Source organism: Akebia trifoliata, chromosome 4, assembly GCF_017979445.1.
Source record: "Akebia trifoliata isolate Shusen 1 chromosome 4, ASM1797944v1, whole genome shotgun sequence".
Classification (NCBI taxonomy): Eukaryota; Viridiplantae; Streptophyta; class Magnoliopsida; order Ranunculales; family Lardizabalaceae; genus Akebia; species Akebia trifoliata.
The window spans coordinates 602,110-619,615 of record NC_141378.1 but is presented as its reverse complement, the minus strand read 5'-3'; the positions used below and the strand labels follow the sequence as shown (position 1 = coordinate 619,615).

The 17,506-nt window shown below is 34.6% G+C and overlaps 3 protein-coding genes and 1 long non-coding RNA gene across 6 annotated transcripts; 3 read left to right on the top strand and 1 right to left on the bottom strand.

Annotated features, from left to right (window-relative positions):
• Window positions 1-1,005: 1,005 nt before the first annotated feature.
• Window positions 1,006-7,204, bottom strand: LOC147402704 (endo-1,4-beta-xylanase 5-like). Of its 3 annotated transcripts, none has more exons than XM_086438034.1 (7): window positions 7,077-7,204; window positions 5,039-5,102; window positions 4,703-4,903; window positions 3,478-4,601; window positions 3,039-3,169; window positions 2,400-2,498; window positions 1,006-2,329 (listed from the first exon to the last, which is right to left on the bottom strand). In XM_086438034.1, the coding sequence occupies exons 4-7, from the start codon at window positions 3,656-3,658 to the stop codon at window positions 1,766-1,768; spliced, it is 975 nt and encodes a 324-aa protein (XP_086294160.1). In that variant the 5' UTR covers window positions 3,659-4,601; window positions 4,703-4,903; window positions 5,039-5,102; window positions 7,077-7,204; the 3' UTR covers window positions 1,006-1,765. The 3 variants fall into 3 exon arrangements, with proteins under 3 accessions (XP_086294160.1, XP_086294159.1, XP_086294161.1); XM_086438033.1 differs by having other exon boundaries at window positions 4,827-4,903; XM_086438035.1 differs by lacking the exon at window positions 2,400-2,498 and having other exon boundaries at window positions 3,478-4,903.
• LOC147402705 (uncharacterized) lies at window positions 2,203-3,291 on the top strand. The gene is made up of 3 exons (XR_015177326.1): window positions 2,203-2,340; window positions 2,457-2,518; window positions 3,019-3,291. It is a non-coding gene; the product is annotated as an uncharacterized LOC147402705 (long non-coding RNA).
• LOC147402703 (14-3-3-like protein) lies at window positions 7,148-9,328 on the top strand. The gene is made up of 4 exons (XM_086438036.1): window positions 7,148-7,758; window positions 8,430-8,552; window positions 8,797-8,913; window positions 9,002-9,328. Exons 1-4 carry the CDS (start codon window positions 7,270-7,272, stop codon window positions 9,050-9,052), a joined length of 780 nt encoding a protein of 259 aa, XP_086294162.1. The 5' UTR covers window positions 7,148-7,269; the 3' UTR covers window positions 9,053-9,328.
• Window positions 9,329-13,500: 4,172 nt separating this feature from the next.
• Window positions 13,501-16,397, top strand: LOC147402702 (histone H3.3). Its single transcript, XM_086438032.1, has 5 exons — window positions 13,501-13,653; window positions 15,314-15,407; window positions 15,501-15,577; window positions 15,678-15,768; window positions 15,927-16,397. Exons 2-5 carry the CDS (start codon window positions 15,336-15,338, stop codon window positions 16,095-16,097), a joined length of 411 nt encoding a protein of 136 aa, XP_086294158.1. The 5' UTR covers window positions 13,501-13,653; window positions 15,314-15,335; the 3' UTR covers window positions 16,098-16,397.
• Window positions 16,398-17,506: the final 1,109 nt, after the last annotated feature.

The following is a 17,506-nucleotide window of genomic DNA, read 5'->3' as shown; positions in this document are numbered from 1 at the left end:
CTTCTTTTTTCTTGAGGTCTCAATGTTGAAAAAATTAAAATTTTGGAGGTGAATGGTACAAATGTTACAATATTCCATGATTAATTAAGAGATCATCAATTAAATTGTCAAATTAATTTGGTAACCCTTAGTTTGGAGAATCTTTTGAATTTTTGAAAAATTTAGAGAATTTTGTGACTATGAGTAGAATCTTAAAAAAAAACAAATGTAAATTACAGATATTCTCTTGTAGAATTGCTCTTTGTGTCCACCATTTTCTCAATCTATACTACTGATTGAAAATCCTAACCATCTCTTTCAAATCCCTTAGCTTAATATTTTTAATTAGAGAAGGCCCTTATACTTCCTATTAGTATAATACTTAAAATATTTTGAGGAAAAAACTTTCATATAAATTTGAACTTATAATTTAAACGTAATATCGACAATAGTGGCTATTAAAAACATATTCTAAAAAAAAAAATCAAACTAATGTGTAACAAATATTCTAAACTAATCTCTACAAGTTCTTGTTGATTTGCATATTCTCTCTTCTTCCACTTTTTGTCACCTCTATATCCCCATTAATCTTTGTGCAAACCCTACTACTACGGCTCTACTTCTTTTTCTAACCTTAAGAGTGATGTCATAATCTATATACATAAAGGTCGGGTTCTGTTTGAACACAAAATCGATCAGCTGAGATTTATCTCGAGATTTGTGCTTATTGAGACATGTATAGATCTCAACCATTATATATTGTCTTTACATGGATGGGATCATGTGTTTTCTCATGAACCGTTCTTCATGTGTCACTGGAATCTGACCCATACATATAACATTATATGTTGCTTTTGTTAGACGGATTCAAAATTCTGAAATTTAGTAGTAGAAAACACTTGATGTAATCTAGTTTTAAGGTGATTTTGAAAAGTTTGTAATTTGGATAATTGTAAATCATTATAATTATTCTCTCTTGGGATTTTTAACATATGAATTTTATTATTTGTCATTTGTATGTTTAATATTTCTCTATGTTTTAAAAATGTATAGGCATCAGGCTTGTGCCTCACACCATTTCATCATCCATCAAATATAAAAAAAACTAATAGCTGTAAAAATCCAACATTATTTGCTTACTGGAGATTTGTCCTAATTAATCTATGCAATGTTGAACTATGTTGTACATCTAATTCTTATGGAATTACATTTCAATCGCCATGCACCAACTTATCTAAGTGGTATCTGAGTGTGACCTTGAATTCGATGAATCCATCAATTAGTCTCTCTAAATACTAACCTTTCTTCGAACAATATTGTATCCTAAGTCCAAACCCCATGGATGTGCCCCACAATTAAGAACTAGTAGGGTTTGGACAGCTTTTGCCCATTGTCCCTGACAATGATATAATGTTATCTTCTTCTTCAGATCCAGACTGTTGGATGGTATTCAATATTAGTGTGGTGTAAATTCTGAGAATAGTGAGTGATCTGGTCCTGTGGACGGCACTACAGGGACGGGCACTAGAGATAATGGTAACACCCATTCTGCAAATCAAAATTACCTGATTTGAGCCTCTCATGACATCCAACTCTGTTAGCCATATCGGCAATTGAGTTGCACCAAGAGTGTCCAAGCTAGCCCTCATGTAAGGGATGTTGGGCTCATCAAAGTGAGATTCTAGTCCGATCCCTGCCAGCAACTCCTCGTTGCCTGGGAAAGATCTAATCTCCCTGAGCTTCTGTAAATACATCGTTGGTGAACCTTTTAAATCTTCAATATGTTCTAAGTGTAATAATCATTCATGAACATTATAGTGTTGGGATCAAGTTGCCGGGCTCTCTGGAAGAAAGCTGCAGAGGCATTCAGTCCAAGTATACTTTCAAAGAAAGAAAAATGCAAATTCTCGTTCACCACATCCCACGCAATCAACTGACCCGAATATCTCAACACCATCGAGTGCAATCTCTTAATGGCAGTAGCTCTTAGTTTTTCTCCACTAAAGTTCTTCACCCACTTTGGTTGGAACCTTTCGTCATCCCAGAGTATGTTGTGTCCTCTAACGGAGATCTTGTGATGTTTGGCAAAGGCAACCATAGCATCTGAAATGGAGTAGTTCTCATGCCCACAATTGATTTCAGTGCTATACCACTTCATCTCATTATCAGAAGTTGTGGCAGTGAACTGGGCGGTGAACCAGTCTTGGTAGGCCACATTCGTCAGGATGGTCTCTGCGGTGGCACAACCTAGTGGGAAAAGAGGCCTTGTCTGTTCAATGGATATCACCGCACCTATAAGTGTCTTCTCTTGTTTGTTGACTACATGAAATCTAACCTTCCTCTTACGAATCTGCAGCATAGGTAGAGTTTGCATCAATGTTGTGATAGATTTCATGAATCTATTTCATTATTGAGTTCACCTTGTCAATGGTTTTAGATTGCTGAGCCTTCCATTGATTTTTTGTGAATGGTTGTAGAGAAATGTTATCAACCCATATCTCAGTAGCTGTATTTTTGGCCTGGATCAAGTGTAGCAATGGTAAGTAATGTATTCTTCACTCTTGTTGCACTTGCCTAGTGAACTTTTAGCCCAACCGTGGTGGACCTTTACACCACAAATCAGCTTGATTGATGATTTCTACCAAAAAATTTTATCATCAACCAGACCTGTGGGTGAAAAGTCCAACAAGGGGACATGTATTTGTGTTATTTGATTTCTCTTTAACAGTGGAAATGATTTGTATTGCATGTTTGCTTACATCAAAATAGAGCTCGGTCGTGTTAGAGAATAAGATGCACTGTATTAAAATGCATGAGATACATTGTATCATTGTCAGTGTATCTCACACAAATGGAAGGTTGTGATGAAGGATATTCTAGAATAGATATTGATATTTAGAATATATCAATTAGGATATTCTAGAATATTTATATTAGGTAGTTTTCATATATCTTGGTTGATGTAATGCCTATAAATACCCTATTGGGGCTTTTGTAATATTCATCCAAGAATCTCAATAAAATTCATATTTTCTACAGGTCGTAGTAGAGAAATTTACAGTGAGGCCTCCTTTAAGCATTGTCCAACTACCAGGCTGGGCTACCACAGTGCCAGAGACGGTATGTTTATCATGCTCAGTTTTAAATACAGCTAAGACGATATCGCTTCCTTCATTGATTTGTACCCAAGCTGAAAAGGCAAGGTTGAACAAAAAAAAAAAAACATCATTGGTAAAATGTTAAAAGAAAAAATGTTCTGAAAAGATGTTTCAGAATAAATTTGAATTTTGAACTTAAATAACAGGAACACAAACAACGCATAAGCTAACACAAAATAACCATGGAACATTCATCAAGATACTAGCTAATAGATATAGATAGAAGATTGTTATGGAAAAGTAGTCATTAGAGTGCTAGAAATCTGACTAGTCTGCAAAACCATTTCTCTGATCCAATTGGGTCAAGATTCCAACTTAAATCTTATAAAGATTAATTTACCTGAAAAAGTGTAGAGTTTCTCTTCAACCAGATGTAGCATTTGTGAGAAACTGTCTTGGGGTTGAATTCTATTGTATGCCACAATAAACCTGTTCACTTGCTCTGATGTTCTTACTTCTATTTTCCCATGTCCAAACGCATCCCATCCTTGTAAATCATGATTAAATTCAGGATTTTCCATAATCCCTCCTCCATACTGAGGTTTCAGGGGTTCAACCAAGCACTGCAAATAAGATTTTTTTTTTTTTTTTTTAATAATTTTAAAGGAACCAAAGTTAGTGTTAGTGTGAAATCCTAGACAAAATCACAAAAGAAATAAAAGATAAGTCACATTAGACATATATAAGTCCGAAACCCAAAATACCAAAATTTCCCTTAGTTGGTTCAGTTGATTTTCTGAGTACCAAATGGTCCCAATTTTGGATTCAATACATCTATTGTAACAGTTTGTACAAATTATAATCCAACTACTATTATTCACAGATGGCCCCAATTAAATTTGAAGGCCTACCAAGTTATTGATCTCATTAAAAATGGGATTATTAGTCTTAAAAAAAAAGTTTGAAGGCCTAGATGACTTGCAACTCTATATATCAATTAGTATGTGTTGATTGATCTCCGTTGCCTATATGATGGGCATCGAACTGAAACTTCATTGGCAATTGTAGTCTCTCGATGAAGGCAATGTTGAGCTTTGTCCATCCAAGAAGTTCATCAGTTCACTATGCTTTTGGTCCAAAGTCATCTTTCTCACCGCAATTATAATTATATACACCATATCCTACTAATAAGGTCAACACATAACCCCTAGGGGTTGGCTCAATGACAATAATCAGAATTAATTAAAAATAGTCATAGATTGTCGATAGGGAAGCCAAGCTATGTAATCCATGGTGTGACACCACTCCATACTACATTCCTGATTACACATGAGATGAACTCATGATTTATGGTAGTCAACTCATTGGATGTGTTCATTGGTTAGATGCAGTTTCAGGTTTGTCCAAATGCTTAGTTTCCTATTAGAATTTAAATTGGATTCCTTTGAGGTGATGGAAGAATCCAATCCTTGCTTGCCTCTATGCTTGCAGAGTAATTATACGATAAAGCCACAACAACATTCCCTACAAAAACCAACAAAAGCAATATCAGTTTCACTGTCCATTATAAGAGCATAAGTGGAGGACCAAGATTGATGAAGGAGCTGTTTGGAAGTAACATAAACCTGGTTGGTGTTTCTTTTTTCTCCAATTTGTACTAAAAGAGTTTGGGAGATAGTTTGTTATGGTGACAAGAGATGTTTTCTGACTTAGTTGTGGGGAAAAAAAAAAGGAGTTGTGAAGCCAAACCTGCCAAAATGAAGGAGCATAGCTGCAAGAAGATATTGATTTGTATGGAGACCTTCATAACTCAATGTGAGATGACCCTGAAAAGCAGAAACCAATTAGTAATAAGATGTGTACCCAATACTACTCTTAGCAAGTTGGGGAATCCTTGGCGTATTAAACAAAAAAATCAAGAAAAGGGAGAAGAAAAAGATACAAGGAGCCTAGGGACTCACCTCAATACAACTTGGTGCTTCACTTCACATAGAGAATGCATGGTTTTATAAAGGATACATAGAACTGTAAAAAGTAAAAGCAGATAGTGAAGACTACTAAGAAGAAAAGAGACAAGAGTAGTTGTGGAGGGAGTTAATGATTTCTAAATTAAAGGAAGCAATGCAATTGAAATATAACACAAATGGACAAAAGATAATGGTAATTTAGGCTTAATTTAGGACTAGGAATTAGTGGTTTCTAAAATGGAGGAAGAGATCATCAATATTCAACACATTGTAGGCACAATTCTTTGATGGGCCCTAGCAAAATGTTTGGAGAATGATCCAACTACCCCCACAAGCCAAAAATAATTGGCACTCTTATACCCTGTTTACTTCATGAAGCACATCATAGATACCAAATTTAAGAGAAAACCAACCAAAGGGCAAGGAAATAGAACACAAGCCAAGTCTTTGAAGAATATTCTCTTGTTAAAGTTATTTAGACCAATGAAACATCATGATGTTGATCGACGGCAACATGATGAGAAAGATATTTCTCTTTGGTTCATAGGAACAATCGGCACACACACACACAAAACAGCTTCTCTGGAGTGGTGAATTGCAAATCCAAATAAACAGTTAAATTATTGTTCAATTTGTATTTTTAAAATTAGAAGGTGGCACATCCAATGCACATGAATCAAAAGGCTCGGCACACACACACACAAAACAGCTTCTCTGGAGTGGTGAATTGCAAATCCAAATAAACAGTTAAATTATTGTTCAATTTGTATTTTTAAAATTAGAAGGTGGCACATCCAATGCACATGAATCAAAAGGCTCGGCACACACACACACAAAACAGCTTCTCTGGAGTGGTGAATTGCAAATCCAAATAAACAGTTAAATTATTGTTCAATTTGTATTTTTAAAATTAGAAGGTGGCACATCCAATGCACATGAATCAAAAGGCTCGGCACACACACACACAAAACAGCTTCTCTGGAGTGGTGAATTGCAAATCCAAATAAACAGTTAAATTATTGTTCAATTTGTATTTTTAAAATTAGAAGGTGGCACATCCAATGCACATGAATCAAAAGGCTTATTTGTAATTTAAAAATATTGATCAAAGGGTTTTGAAAATCATATACTAAAAAATGAATACTTCTGTAATTTTGAAAACTGTGAAACGTGATTGTACGGACATGAATTGTAATTTTCTTGATTTTTTACCAAAATGATATTGATTATATTAAATGTAAATATAAAAAATGGGGGCATTTATGGCAACTATTTTATTATTATTATTTTTTTGTGTTGAACCACTTCTACTCCGTCTGTTCTCATCATAATAGTAAAGATACTAATAGATATGTGGTTTAGGGAAAATGATAGAGCATTAAATTTTGATGTTTCTTTTTTAGAGTTTCTATTGCCACACCAGCTTTTGCTAATGCCATCCCAAACTGTATTTTTTTAGGGTGAATCTTCATTTCATGTGTTAGATAAGACAAATTTTCGAGTTCAATACTATTCATTTTAATTCCCAAAACATGCTTTTCTAATGAATTCGTCACTTTAATAATCAATGAATTCGTTGATAAATTACCAGGAAAATTACTGATACAAAATTACAAGTATTTATCAACGAATTCGTAGATTATAAAAGTGCAAATTCACTATAAAAACACATTTTGGGAATTTTAAATGAACAATGTATCAAATTCTGAAAATTTTCATATTCAGCACACTAAACGGAGATTCAACCTTTTTTATGTTCTCCTTCGAGAGTTTCTATTGCCACACTAACTTTTGTTGATGCCATTCCAAGATCTACGTTAATCCTTTGGTGATTTAGGAATGAATTGAGGCGGCATTAGCAAAAGTTGGTGTGACAGTAGAATCTCTCTATTTGCTTATTTGTGGAATGTATCTCGAGGATGTATGGGGGAGACGATGGAATCCTACGCCTAGAATCTTTGATATGAACCACTCCAGACGCTGACACGGTTTTTACCCCAAAAAAAAAAAAATAGTTGAAAAAGAAAAAGACCGGAAGAGATGTCAAAAGCTGCCACGTGTTCACAACAGTTAATCCCTTTCTCTCGTCTTCTATTTTGGGCCACAAATTTCTTCTCCACTGCTCGCTCTTGGTTCTAGGCTTTCTCGCTCACGAATTCGATTGAATCGAATCAGAAACCTGAGAGATCAAATTACAGAGAAGAGATCTCATTTCATCTTCATCAATGGCGAATACATCTCGCGAGGAGATAGTATACTTGGCAAAACTAGCAGAGCAGGCCGAGCGTTACGAAGAAATGGCCGACTTCATGAGGAATCTAAGCACCAACATCAGTAAGGAGAACATGGGAGAGCTTACTGTGGAGGAGCGCAACCTCCTCTCTGTCGCTTACAAGAACCGTATAGGTGCGCGACGCGCGTCCTGGCGCATCATATCCTCCATAGAGCAGAAGGAGGAGGCACGCGGCAACGAAGACCACGTCGCCATCATCCGCGATTACAGATCTAAGATCGAATCCGAACTCTCTTCGATCTGCGATAGTATCCTCGTCGTCCTTGACTCCGAACTCATCCCTTCTGCCTCCTCTGGGGATTCTAAAATCTTTTATCTTAAGATGAAGGGCGATTACCATCGCTACCTCGCAGAGTTTAAGACTGGAAATGAACGTAAAGAAGCAGCAGAGAGCACTCTCTCTGCTTATAAATCGGCGCAGGTTAGTCTCTCTTTTTACTCTTTTTCTTTTAAATTTATTTCTGCTGTTAGATCTGCAATCTTAGGGTTAGGGTTTCGATTCTAAAAGGTCTTTTTAGTTCTAATATTTGTACTTTTCGTTTTATGTCTTTATACATATGTAATTATGACGAGCCGATGTGTTAGGTTTAGGGTTAGGGTTCGCTTTTTTTTTTTTTTTTAACTATATTATTATTTTTCTAATTTTGTGGTATGTGATGGAATCACCAAATAATCCCAATCAATGGTTATGCTTTATGAAACTGAACGTTGGTCAATCGATTGAGTGTAAGATATTGTGATGGATGAGTAGAAAGATTAAAATGGGTAAAATTAGAAATGAGCATATTTATGAAAATGTGGGAGTTGCAATATGCGATAAACAAATTAGAAATAAATACATTTGTGAAAATGTAGAACTAGTCCCAATAGGTGATAAATCAAGGAAACATAAGATCTATAACAGTTGGAAAGGCTGTGGAAGAGAAGGTTAACGACCATTTGTATTTGGGCAATGAAGGGCTACACTCATTCATAAAACATTGGTTTAAACGTAATTAAATGGTGGAACAAGATTTGTTGAGTCCGCCTCAAATTTTTAGGATACATTTTGTTGTGATGCTGATGTTTATTTTTCTACTTTTGTGATTGTAGGATATTGCGACTATGGAGCTCGCTCCAACACATCCCACCCGTCTGGGGCTCGCTCTTAATTTCTCTGTGTTCTATTATGAGATCTTGAATTCCCCTGATCGAGCTTGTAATCTTGCGAAACAGGTGAGGAATAAATCGAAGCTTGTTTTTGAAAGCCCTATAATTCATTTCTTCTGTTTATGTGGTTGATGATCTCGACAGCAAAACAAAAATTACGATTATTAGAGTAGAATCTGGCTATTTTTTGGTCGATGTTACTTTTATCTGGGATTGATCTGACTTGTTGTATTCAAAATAGAAATACACTGTTTAGGGTTAAATTTGTGTCCATGTTGCTTTTGTTTATTCTCCATGTTCTTTTGTTTAGGCATTTGATGAAGCGATTGCAGAGCTCGATACCTTAGGGGAGGAGTCATACAAGGACAGCACTTTGATAATGCAGCTTCTTCGCGATAACCTCACCTTGTGGACTTCAGACATGCAGGTCTTGGATCCTCTCTTCTTTCTTTTATCTGTATTTTACGATATTTTGTTTCTTATTGACTTTAAATTCATTATTGGTTTTGGTTCAGGATGATGGAGGAGATGAGATCAAGGAAGCACCAAAGGGTGAGGACAAATAGTAGTAATATCATTCATTTTCAGAGTAGGGTTGCACTTCTCCTTGTTTGTTTTTTAGTTGGAGAAGGTGCTTGGTCTCGATTCTCCCTCGATTATTATGAGAGGTATCAAGGTATTTGGAGTACCAACTAAGTTCTTTGTTCTTGTTTTTACGTGTTTCTAGTTGTCTTATATTGAAGAATTTGAAGGGGTATAAGTTTGCATTGAGTGCGCCTTGTTGAAATTCTGTTTTTTCTTGTTAACTCGATGTTTTTATGGGAATTAATTAGTTGAAATCATGTTTTCTAGCTATGTCAAGTATGGTATCCTTTTCTATGGCAGCCAAGCTTTCGAATAATTTGTGTTATCTAAATTCTTACCGTCGCTTGATAGATCTACTTCAGCTCAATACCTCCTATAATCTAGTTAAGTTATGTGAGCATAAGAAAGGCAACTTGTTTTATAAATCCTTCTATGTACCAAGTTATATTTAGATTGGAAAAATAAAAACCTAAAATCATATTTTACCTAAGCTCATCCAAGTGATGGTACCTCTATATGATTCATTGTGAAGGTGTATGTATCTTCAACTTCTTTCACACTCTGCAAACCACTAAAAGCTTCCATAATTTTGTTTTTCCTATCTGGGTTGTCTCATTGCTATTCTTTTCACCTCCTGCCATTGTTGTTTTTCATGGTTTGTTTACATTTGCTCTTGGTTGCTGTTGGGCTGCTTAGAGTAACTCCAACTCACTCAGGCTCTGGCTTGCTTGAATTTTGTTGGAGAGAGAAAGTAGAATAGGCAAAAATAAGAGAGTGGGTTTCAATCCTTCTTCCTCCTCCTTTAAGATTGGAATCTTCTTCAAGGGTTTCATCTAAGAACCCCCAATCCTGCTGTTCAATCCTCATCTTCGTCATCCTTGTCAAGTTTCTTCAAGGGTTTGCTGTCCAAGGGTATCAATGACAGATTTGTTCTTCAAGGGTTTCAATGATTGAGGCAACCACTGATTGCAAACACAATCCTCGATTGAGGTTACCCCTGATTACAAAATTTCAAACTCAATCTTCTGTTGAGTTTCTGTGAAAGGGTTGTTTTATTTTCTTTTAATATTTTTTTAAAAAAAGTGGAAGAGACATCGGATCAAAATCCCTCTTCCATTAATGACAGGTTTGTTCCAATTTCTCTCTTTGTGAGGTGACTTACCTGAGAGGTGGACAATTTTTTATAGAATTAAAAAATTAAAAAATATATATATATATAGAGCTTTTTATGCCTACTTGCATTGCAGGGGAGTGAAGACCCCCCTTGAATAGGCAAATAGACTCTCCACTATAAAATACCTACCAGATGTACCTATTTGTGTTGGAGTTGCTCTTAGCCTTGTGAAAACTGAGACCCACTCAAATTGGGGAAATTCTCTGTTGAAAATTGTGGGCTCACGCCGAGTGTAGAAAATGCCACCATCCCAATCACTTCCCAGGTCCAACCCACCGTTCATTACTTGATAAATCAAAATCATGGCCCATAAGGGTAATATAACTAGTAAGCACAAGAGCACAGAAGTTCAATCCATGAATCATGTCAATTTGTAAATTGTATGGCAGGGAAAAGAGCTTGAATTCAATAAATAATTTAGAAGATGGAGGACGGTACATTGTTTTTTTTCCTTTTTGTTGCTTTCCTAATTTTGAGATTTCCATCGAGTTTTGGTATATATTTGATAGGTGGCTTTTAGATTCCAAACTGTTTTCTTCTTTGATCACTTGCCAATAAAAACTTTGATTTTTGTTGCCCCTCCCCTTTTCCACCAACACACACACAAATAAAATAAAATCCATCACCTTCAATCAGGTGATTCCTGCAGCATTGAGACTTCAAGTAAAGATTAGGAAGATTATATAATTCAATACAAATCAAATAAATAATTTTTTTATAAGCAAGGACCTTGATAAATGAATCATGAGTTGAAAACTATGAATTTAATTTTAAAAAGAAAAAATGATGAAGAGGTTTTGAGAGAAGAAAATCAAGAGTTTCCCAATGAATCAAAGTTTTTAAGTCGAACTCAATGGATTTTTTTTTTTTTTTTTGAGTAATTCATCATTTTTTTTTTGCATCATAGCATATTTTAAAGCCACAGTCATTGCTGGCAACCCTACTTCATTAATACACTCTTATGGAATAGAATAACCATCTCAAATGTCAATATCATCAAGTTTGTATCGTATTTCAATATGAACTCATGAGGCAAGTTGCAAAGCATGTTGAATTAGACATTGTCAAGAGCTTAGGAAAATGTCCCGAGTATCAAAAGGCTAACCACGGGATGCTGAGCTTTATTTCGAGAATTACAATGAGTTCAAAGCTAGTTATAAGTTCAAATCCCAAAAACATTAAATAAAAAAAAAATCAAAAGATTTGATAGAAAGTGAAAAAAATATGCCATAAAGAAACGAGGATCTCAACATATAAATAGAGGTAAACTTGTTAATTTTAAGTCTGGTTGTTTCATGTAGAAATTTGGCCATGAATTTGACTTAGGTACTGGATTTTCTTTGACCAGTAACACTGGAGATTTGATAGGGATTTTAGCAGATTTTGATCGAAGGTACTTTAAATCTCAGACGCAGAGGTTTGAATTTTTACACCACATTATACATAAATTATTTTTAAAATTCTACATGTTAGCAATTAATATAAAATGATATTTGATGATTTTTTTTAGGTACCTACTAATGGGGATAATAATAATAAAAATTAAAAAAAAAAATTATCTTTGAATCCTCCCAGAGGAGGAGTCATTGAAATAACATTTTATATAATTCAACCTTCAAACTTCAAAAATAAGATATTATTTTTGAAGTAAAAGATGATACGTTTGACAAGCATTATATTATTTTTGAAGTAAAAGATGATATGTTTGACAAGCAAATTTAATGCTTTTTTTTTTTAAAAAAACTAGGGATTAAATTGAGCTTATTTATATTTACTATTGTAATGAGTGAAAGTGGATTAGAACGGGTTTGACGGCAAAATTTTGGATCACACAATTGCCCCTACTTTTACATTTAAACTTAAAATAATCATGATCATTTTGGTAATAAACCAATAAAACTGCAGTGCAAGACCCATACTAATTTTCAAGATTACAAAATGTCCTTTTATACTATGTAACATTTAGATACTCTTCAATCAATGTTTTCAATAACAAATAGCCATTTTGATATATGCACATTTGTACATGCCATCGTCTAGTGATTCTAATAAGAGAATGTTTGAATATCATAGAATTATTGGGCCTAATTGATTATAGCACAATACATGTTTTGGAGAATTATATATATTTTATGTTTTTGGGGGAATGTTAATGAGAATAGGAATTTTTGTTTTCATTATAAATTCTGGTAAGATTACATTTTTATAAAAGAGCTGTTATTGGCACCCTACCTTTTACATTTTACATTCCAATTTCTTATATTATTGAAAACATTACAAAGATTTGGCTCAAATTATAATCTCAGCATTACAATTGTATAAACAATTTCAGTCATTGTGTACAATTAAGATTAGACTGATATAAAATCTTAAACTTAAAACATAGAAATTTAACAAAATTAAAAAGAGATATTCTATTGACACCCTACCTTTTACTTATTCTCAACTATTCACTTATTTTTATTAAAGATATCTCTCAAAACGTGTGCAACTTATGACAAAATTCTAGTTCTGATATATTGTTTATTTTAATTTCTAGAACGTGTTTCTTAGTGAATTCGCCATTTTTATAATCAACAAATTTGTTGATAAATTAACAACGAGATCATTGATATGACAAAATCGTTAGTATTTTTTTTTTTGCTAACTGAGTGTCCGGGCCAACTTGTGACCGCCACAACTAATCTCAGGGAGGACTACCACAGCAACCCACTGCCATAGTCCCCGAGTTAAATCATGAGTAAAACCTAAGAGAGGATTCGAACCCGTGACGTGCGCCTAACCCACACTTCACGTGCTTGCTCTTACCACTTAGGCAACCCATGGGTGGGTAAATCGTTAGTATTTTATCACCAAATTCGTTGGTTATAAAAATGATGAATTCACTGAAAATTGTTTTGGAAATAAAAATGAACAATATATCAAACTCAAAATTTCGTAATATTCACGAAATGAAGATTCATCTTTTTTTATTATTGGGTGAATCTCCATTTCGTGCACTGAATATGACAAAATTTCTAGTTCGGTGCACTATTTTTTTAATTTTTCATTTTTATAACCTACAACCTCATTAGTTTGCCGCTTTTAATATCTACGAATTCATAGATATATCAGCGAATTCATTGATTATAAAAGTTAGACATATCGAGGACTTAATAAGTTGCGCTCCATTATTATTAATTGGGATTTAATAAGTAAAAGTTGGGGTGCCAATAGCGCTCTAATACATAAAGAGGTTGACCATGTGTTGGCGCTTCTTTCTAATCTCATTGTACGTGCGAAGCTCGCATTGAACTCGTTCTCCAATATAAAGGTCCAAAGTTCTTTAATTTAGAATCACGTTGGCTTTTCGTTTTTAAGTCTTTTCCCTCTCCTTCTGTGTTTCGTGTCTGACTTCTGAGTAAATTGGTAAGCTTCGACTTTTCATCTACTCGTTTTGATCTCTCTTCTGCATATTTTTATTGTAACTTTGTAATTGAATTCTTATTTTTCTATTAAGAGAATTTAGGTTTACTTTGTGTGTGATTATAGGGTTAGCGTTTTTATTTTTTATGGCAATGTTTTCAATTGTTTGTCTTTCGTTTTCTTATTTCGTGAAAGATTTAGGGTTTTCGTTCTCCTGATTCTTTCTTGGTGGAATTAGGTTTAGAGTTTTTTTTGTTTGATCTTTTTGTTTATTTTGTATTAATCAGGTTTAATTTAAAAGTTGTTTTATGCCTCATGGAATTAGGGTTCCAGTTTTGTTTATTTGCTTTTTTGGGAGCTTCTTGAAATTTTTTTTTTAAAGCGTTTTGAAATTTTTTTCTTGGTAGTGTTCTTGGTTTGAATACTTTATTGAGAAATCATCCAGGGCTCGCTGATCTTCTTGCTATGCTTTCTTTATGTGTTCAATTTGTGAATTTGATGGTTGAAATATGTTGAAATTAAGATTTTTAGTAAGAACCAAGATATGCAGAGCGGTCACAGTATTGGGTGATTTGATTTACTTAAATAATTGGTGGCATTACTCTAATTTCTGTGATATTTTTCTTTAAAAGTTTCTTATTCTGTAAATTATGTTTGTTGGGCTTTTCATTTGAGATTAGAATTGCCAGTTTTTGTTGGATTATCGATGATCGGACCAATTGATGTGGGAATTGGAGATCTGGTTGGTCTAGTTTGACCGCCAATTCTAAAATATATCAGAAACTGGTTCAATTAGTGACCTAGCCTGGACATTCTAGTACAGATCTCTCAAATGTTTCTTCTTATAATCGAAAGTAAATGTGTTGCCTTTATAGAAGGATTTCTACCAGCACTTGTTCCTCTTGAGTGAACAAATTGCGGAAGGGCTGTCAATGGATCAGATCGGTCTGATCCATTCCAATCTGACAATTTTGGGTATGGATCGAGGATTTAGATTTCAATAAGTATCCGATCCGATAAGGTTCTGATCCAATAAATATATTAGATTGGTTTTGGATCAACCATGTTTTGATCTGATAAAATGCGAGAAAGTGTATAAATTATATTATATATTTTGTTTAAATAGATGAAGATCATTTGGATTTTGTATATCAAATCGGGTTTGACCCACGGAGGAAGAACTGAAATAGAATTAGCATCTCAGAAAACCAGTGCATGGTCTCAATCTGCCCTTGGATTGCTATAATGCCTATATCAACCTAACGTAGTCCTTTTCTTATCTCTTCGATTTTCAATTGATTAATATTTTAAATTCACATAATCCCTAAAAATTATATGGATGAAAGGTAGATTTTGACTCTGTTATTGTTTAAGAAATTGTGAGTGTGGGAGAGAAAGAGACTGAAGCAGTTGTCCACCTCATTTTTCTTTATATTCCGCGACTAAATTGAACTGAGACCCCTCCAACCCCCCCCCCCCCCCCCCTCTCTCTCTTTACTGGTTCGATTCCCAGGTCAGGTCTTTTTCTTTCTGATTTTGGTTTAATTTTGCCTTTTATCATTGTCTACTGTTAGGAATTGGGGGGTTATTTTTATGGGGCAAGGTAATCTAGGGAAAAGGTATACTTGAATGATGACTAATATGGTATGATATATTGATGTAGGAGGAGCACCTTGTTGCTGTAGATGGCTCGTACCAAGCAGACTGCGCGCAAGTCCACCGGAGGAAAGGCTCCTAGGAAGCAGCTTGCAACAAAGGTTGGTTTGGTTGGCTCTTATTGTTCTGTTATTTTCAGTTGATGTTCTTAAGGAAATTGCAAAATAACTTCCAATGTATGTTATTATATCCAGGCTGCCCGGAAGTCTGCCCCAACAACTGGAGGAGTGAAAAAACCCCACAGATACCGACCTGGAACTGTTGCCCTCCGGTATGTTCCAAAACTTTGGTGAATGTTTACCTTCCTGAGTTATCAGTTTCAAACTTAATGGGTTGTTTAACTGTTCTGGGTTTCCATTTCCGTAATCCAGTGAAATTCGCAAGTATCAAAAGAGCACTGAACTCCTTATTAGGAAACTGCCATTCCAGAGGCTTGTCCGTGAAATTGCCCAGGATTTCAAGGTGAGTAGAGATTCATATATGCTTCATGGGTTTGTTGCAATTATTGTGTTGTTTCTTGAAATTGTGGTTGATTTTATTTTTTATTTTTATTTTTTTTATGATTTAAAATAATGTAAACTGGTTTTGGTTGGGTTGTGTTGTGTTGTTGGTGGGTGCAGACAGATCTGCGTTTCCAGAGCCATGCTGTTCTAGCCTTGCAGGAGGCAGCAGAGGCATACCTTGTTGGTCTGTTCGAGGATACAAACCTTTGTGCTATACATGCTAAACGTGTCACTATTATGCCCAAGGACATCCAGCTCGCCAGGAGGATCCGTGGTGAGAGAGCTTGATTTGAACCAGATGATTGGTGACGGTCAGTGACCCATCAAATGGAACAGACCCCTCTTGTTTTTTATCATCTCCATCTCTCCTGACATTGTTAATGAACTAGTGACGGTCTTGGGATTTTTTTGTATGTTTTGAAGCATCAGTTATAACCATAAGCTGTTTGCTATCTGAATATTGTAGGTCTGGTCTTATAGATTCTAGGGTATGTTTTTTGAAATCGGTACTCTTTATCATCTTACAATTTGGACATGTGAAGCTGATTTATCTGAACTAAGAAGGTGATCTTCACCTTGTTTCTCTTATATTCTACTAATATCATGTCTACTACTTTTGGTGGTTGGTTGTTCAATATGCTCTAGTACACCGCGGCATGACGACATGATGTTATCAGTGAGTTGGACAAACATAGCAAGTGTTTCTTCTCTTCCCATGATTACAGGGAAGCTTAAATCCTGTGGAGCGCCTAGTAAAGAGAAGTAAGGGTATGTCCAATTGCATAGAAAGTCGGGTGTTCGGTTTGGATTGTAAAACCCGATTCTTGATTCTGGTTATGGATTATTAAAATCAATCATAATTTTTTTTTCCAGAATCTAGAATCTCATTTGGTTAAACTGTTTTTGAAAATCGATTTTAGTATCCAAAATCAGAGTCTTGTTTGGTTAACACAGTTTATGAAAATCAATTTTACCAAATTATATATATTTTTAAAGTAACATGATAAATATAAAAGATAAAAATATGTTCAAGGGCAAATTCCAAATGCTCTACAAGTTGCAACTTTTGTGTAAAAATTGAAAAAGAAATTATTTAACACAATTGATAATATCACATTGCATGTTCAATTGATTTAATTTAGTTGTATTTCTCATTCAATTTTACCTGCAAATACACATTTGAGTCCTTCTGGATCATTCCAACTTACATTGAAGCACTCATCCGCGGTGTTTCCATTTTCATTGTAGTCATTAAGATAATGCACATCTTGTCACTACAAAATAATCAAATTAAAGCATCTTGCAACAGAAAAGACATGATCACATTTACCTGTTACAACTAACGGAGAGCTTCATTTACTAATTAAATAAATATATATCTTGTATTCTTTAAAGAAATTCAATGAAAATAGATTCAATAAAAGATACATCACATTGAAGTGGTTTTATGTATCTCAATGAATGGAACAATATTAACTGTGTCGAATATCCTGTTATATTAAGAAGATGATGATGATGGTTATTGTGGATGGTGAAGGCATTGATGTAATTTTTCTTTAATTGTGTTGAGTATCATACTAGTTTAAGAAGATGATGATAATGGAAATGATGTAGAAGCATGGATTTAATTGAAAAACAGTAGTGGGGAACATGTCCATCACGCAAAGGAGGACATCTTTTTTATCTCTTTTAATAGG

Excerpts from the sequence above, each read along its gene's own strand:
- LOC147402704 (XM_086438034.1), bottom strand. The coding sequence starts at position 3,658 with ATGGAAAATCCTGAATTTAATCATGATTTACAAGGATGGGATGCGTTT. Across the intron at positions 2,499-3,038 it reads TGCTTAAAGGAGGCCTCACT|GCCAAAAATACAGCTACTGA; the intron begins GTAAATTTCTCT and ends CACTTGATCCAG. Across the intron at positions 2,330-2,399 it reads AATCTAAAACCATTGACAAG|ATTCGTAAGAGGAAGGTTAG; the intron begins GTGAACTCAATA and ends CCTATGCTGCAG.
- LOC147402703 (XM_086438036.1), top strand. The coding sequence starts at position 7,270 with ATGGCGAATACATCTCGCGAGGAGATAGTATACTTGGCAAAACTAGCA. Across the intron at positions 8,553-8,796 it reads CTTGTAATCTTGCGAAACAG|GCATTTGATGAAGCGATTGC; the intron begins GTGAGGAATAAA and ends TCTTTTGTTTAG. Across the intron at positions 8,914-9,001 it reads TGTGGACTTCAGACATGCAG|GATGATGGAGGAGATGAGAT; the intron begins GTCTTGGATCCT and ends GTTTTGGTTCAG.
- LOC147402702 (XM_086438032.1), top strand. The coding sequence starts at position 15,336 with ATGGCTCGTACCAAGCAGACTGCGCGCAAGTCCACCGGAGGAAAGGCT. Across the intron at positions 15,408-15,500 it reads GGAAGCAGCTTGCAACAAAG|GCTGCCCGGAAGTCTGCCCC; the intron begins GTTGGTTTGGTT and ends TATTATATCCAG. Across the intron at positions 15,769-15,926 it reads AAATTGCCCAGGATTTCAAG|ACAGATCTGCGTTTCCAGAG; the intron begins GTGAGTAGAGAT and ends TGGTGGGTGCAG.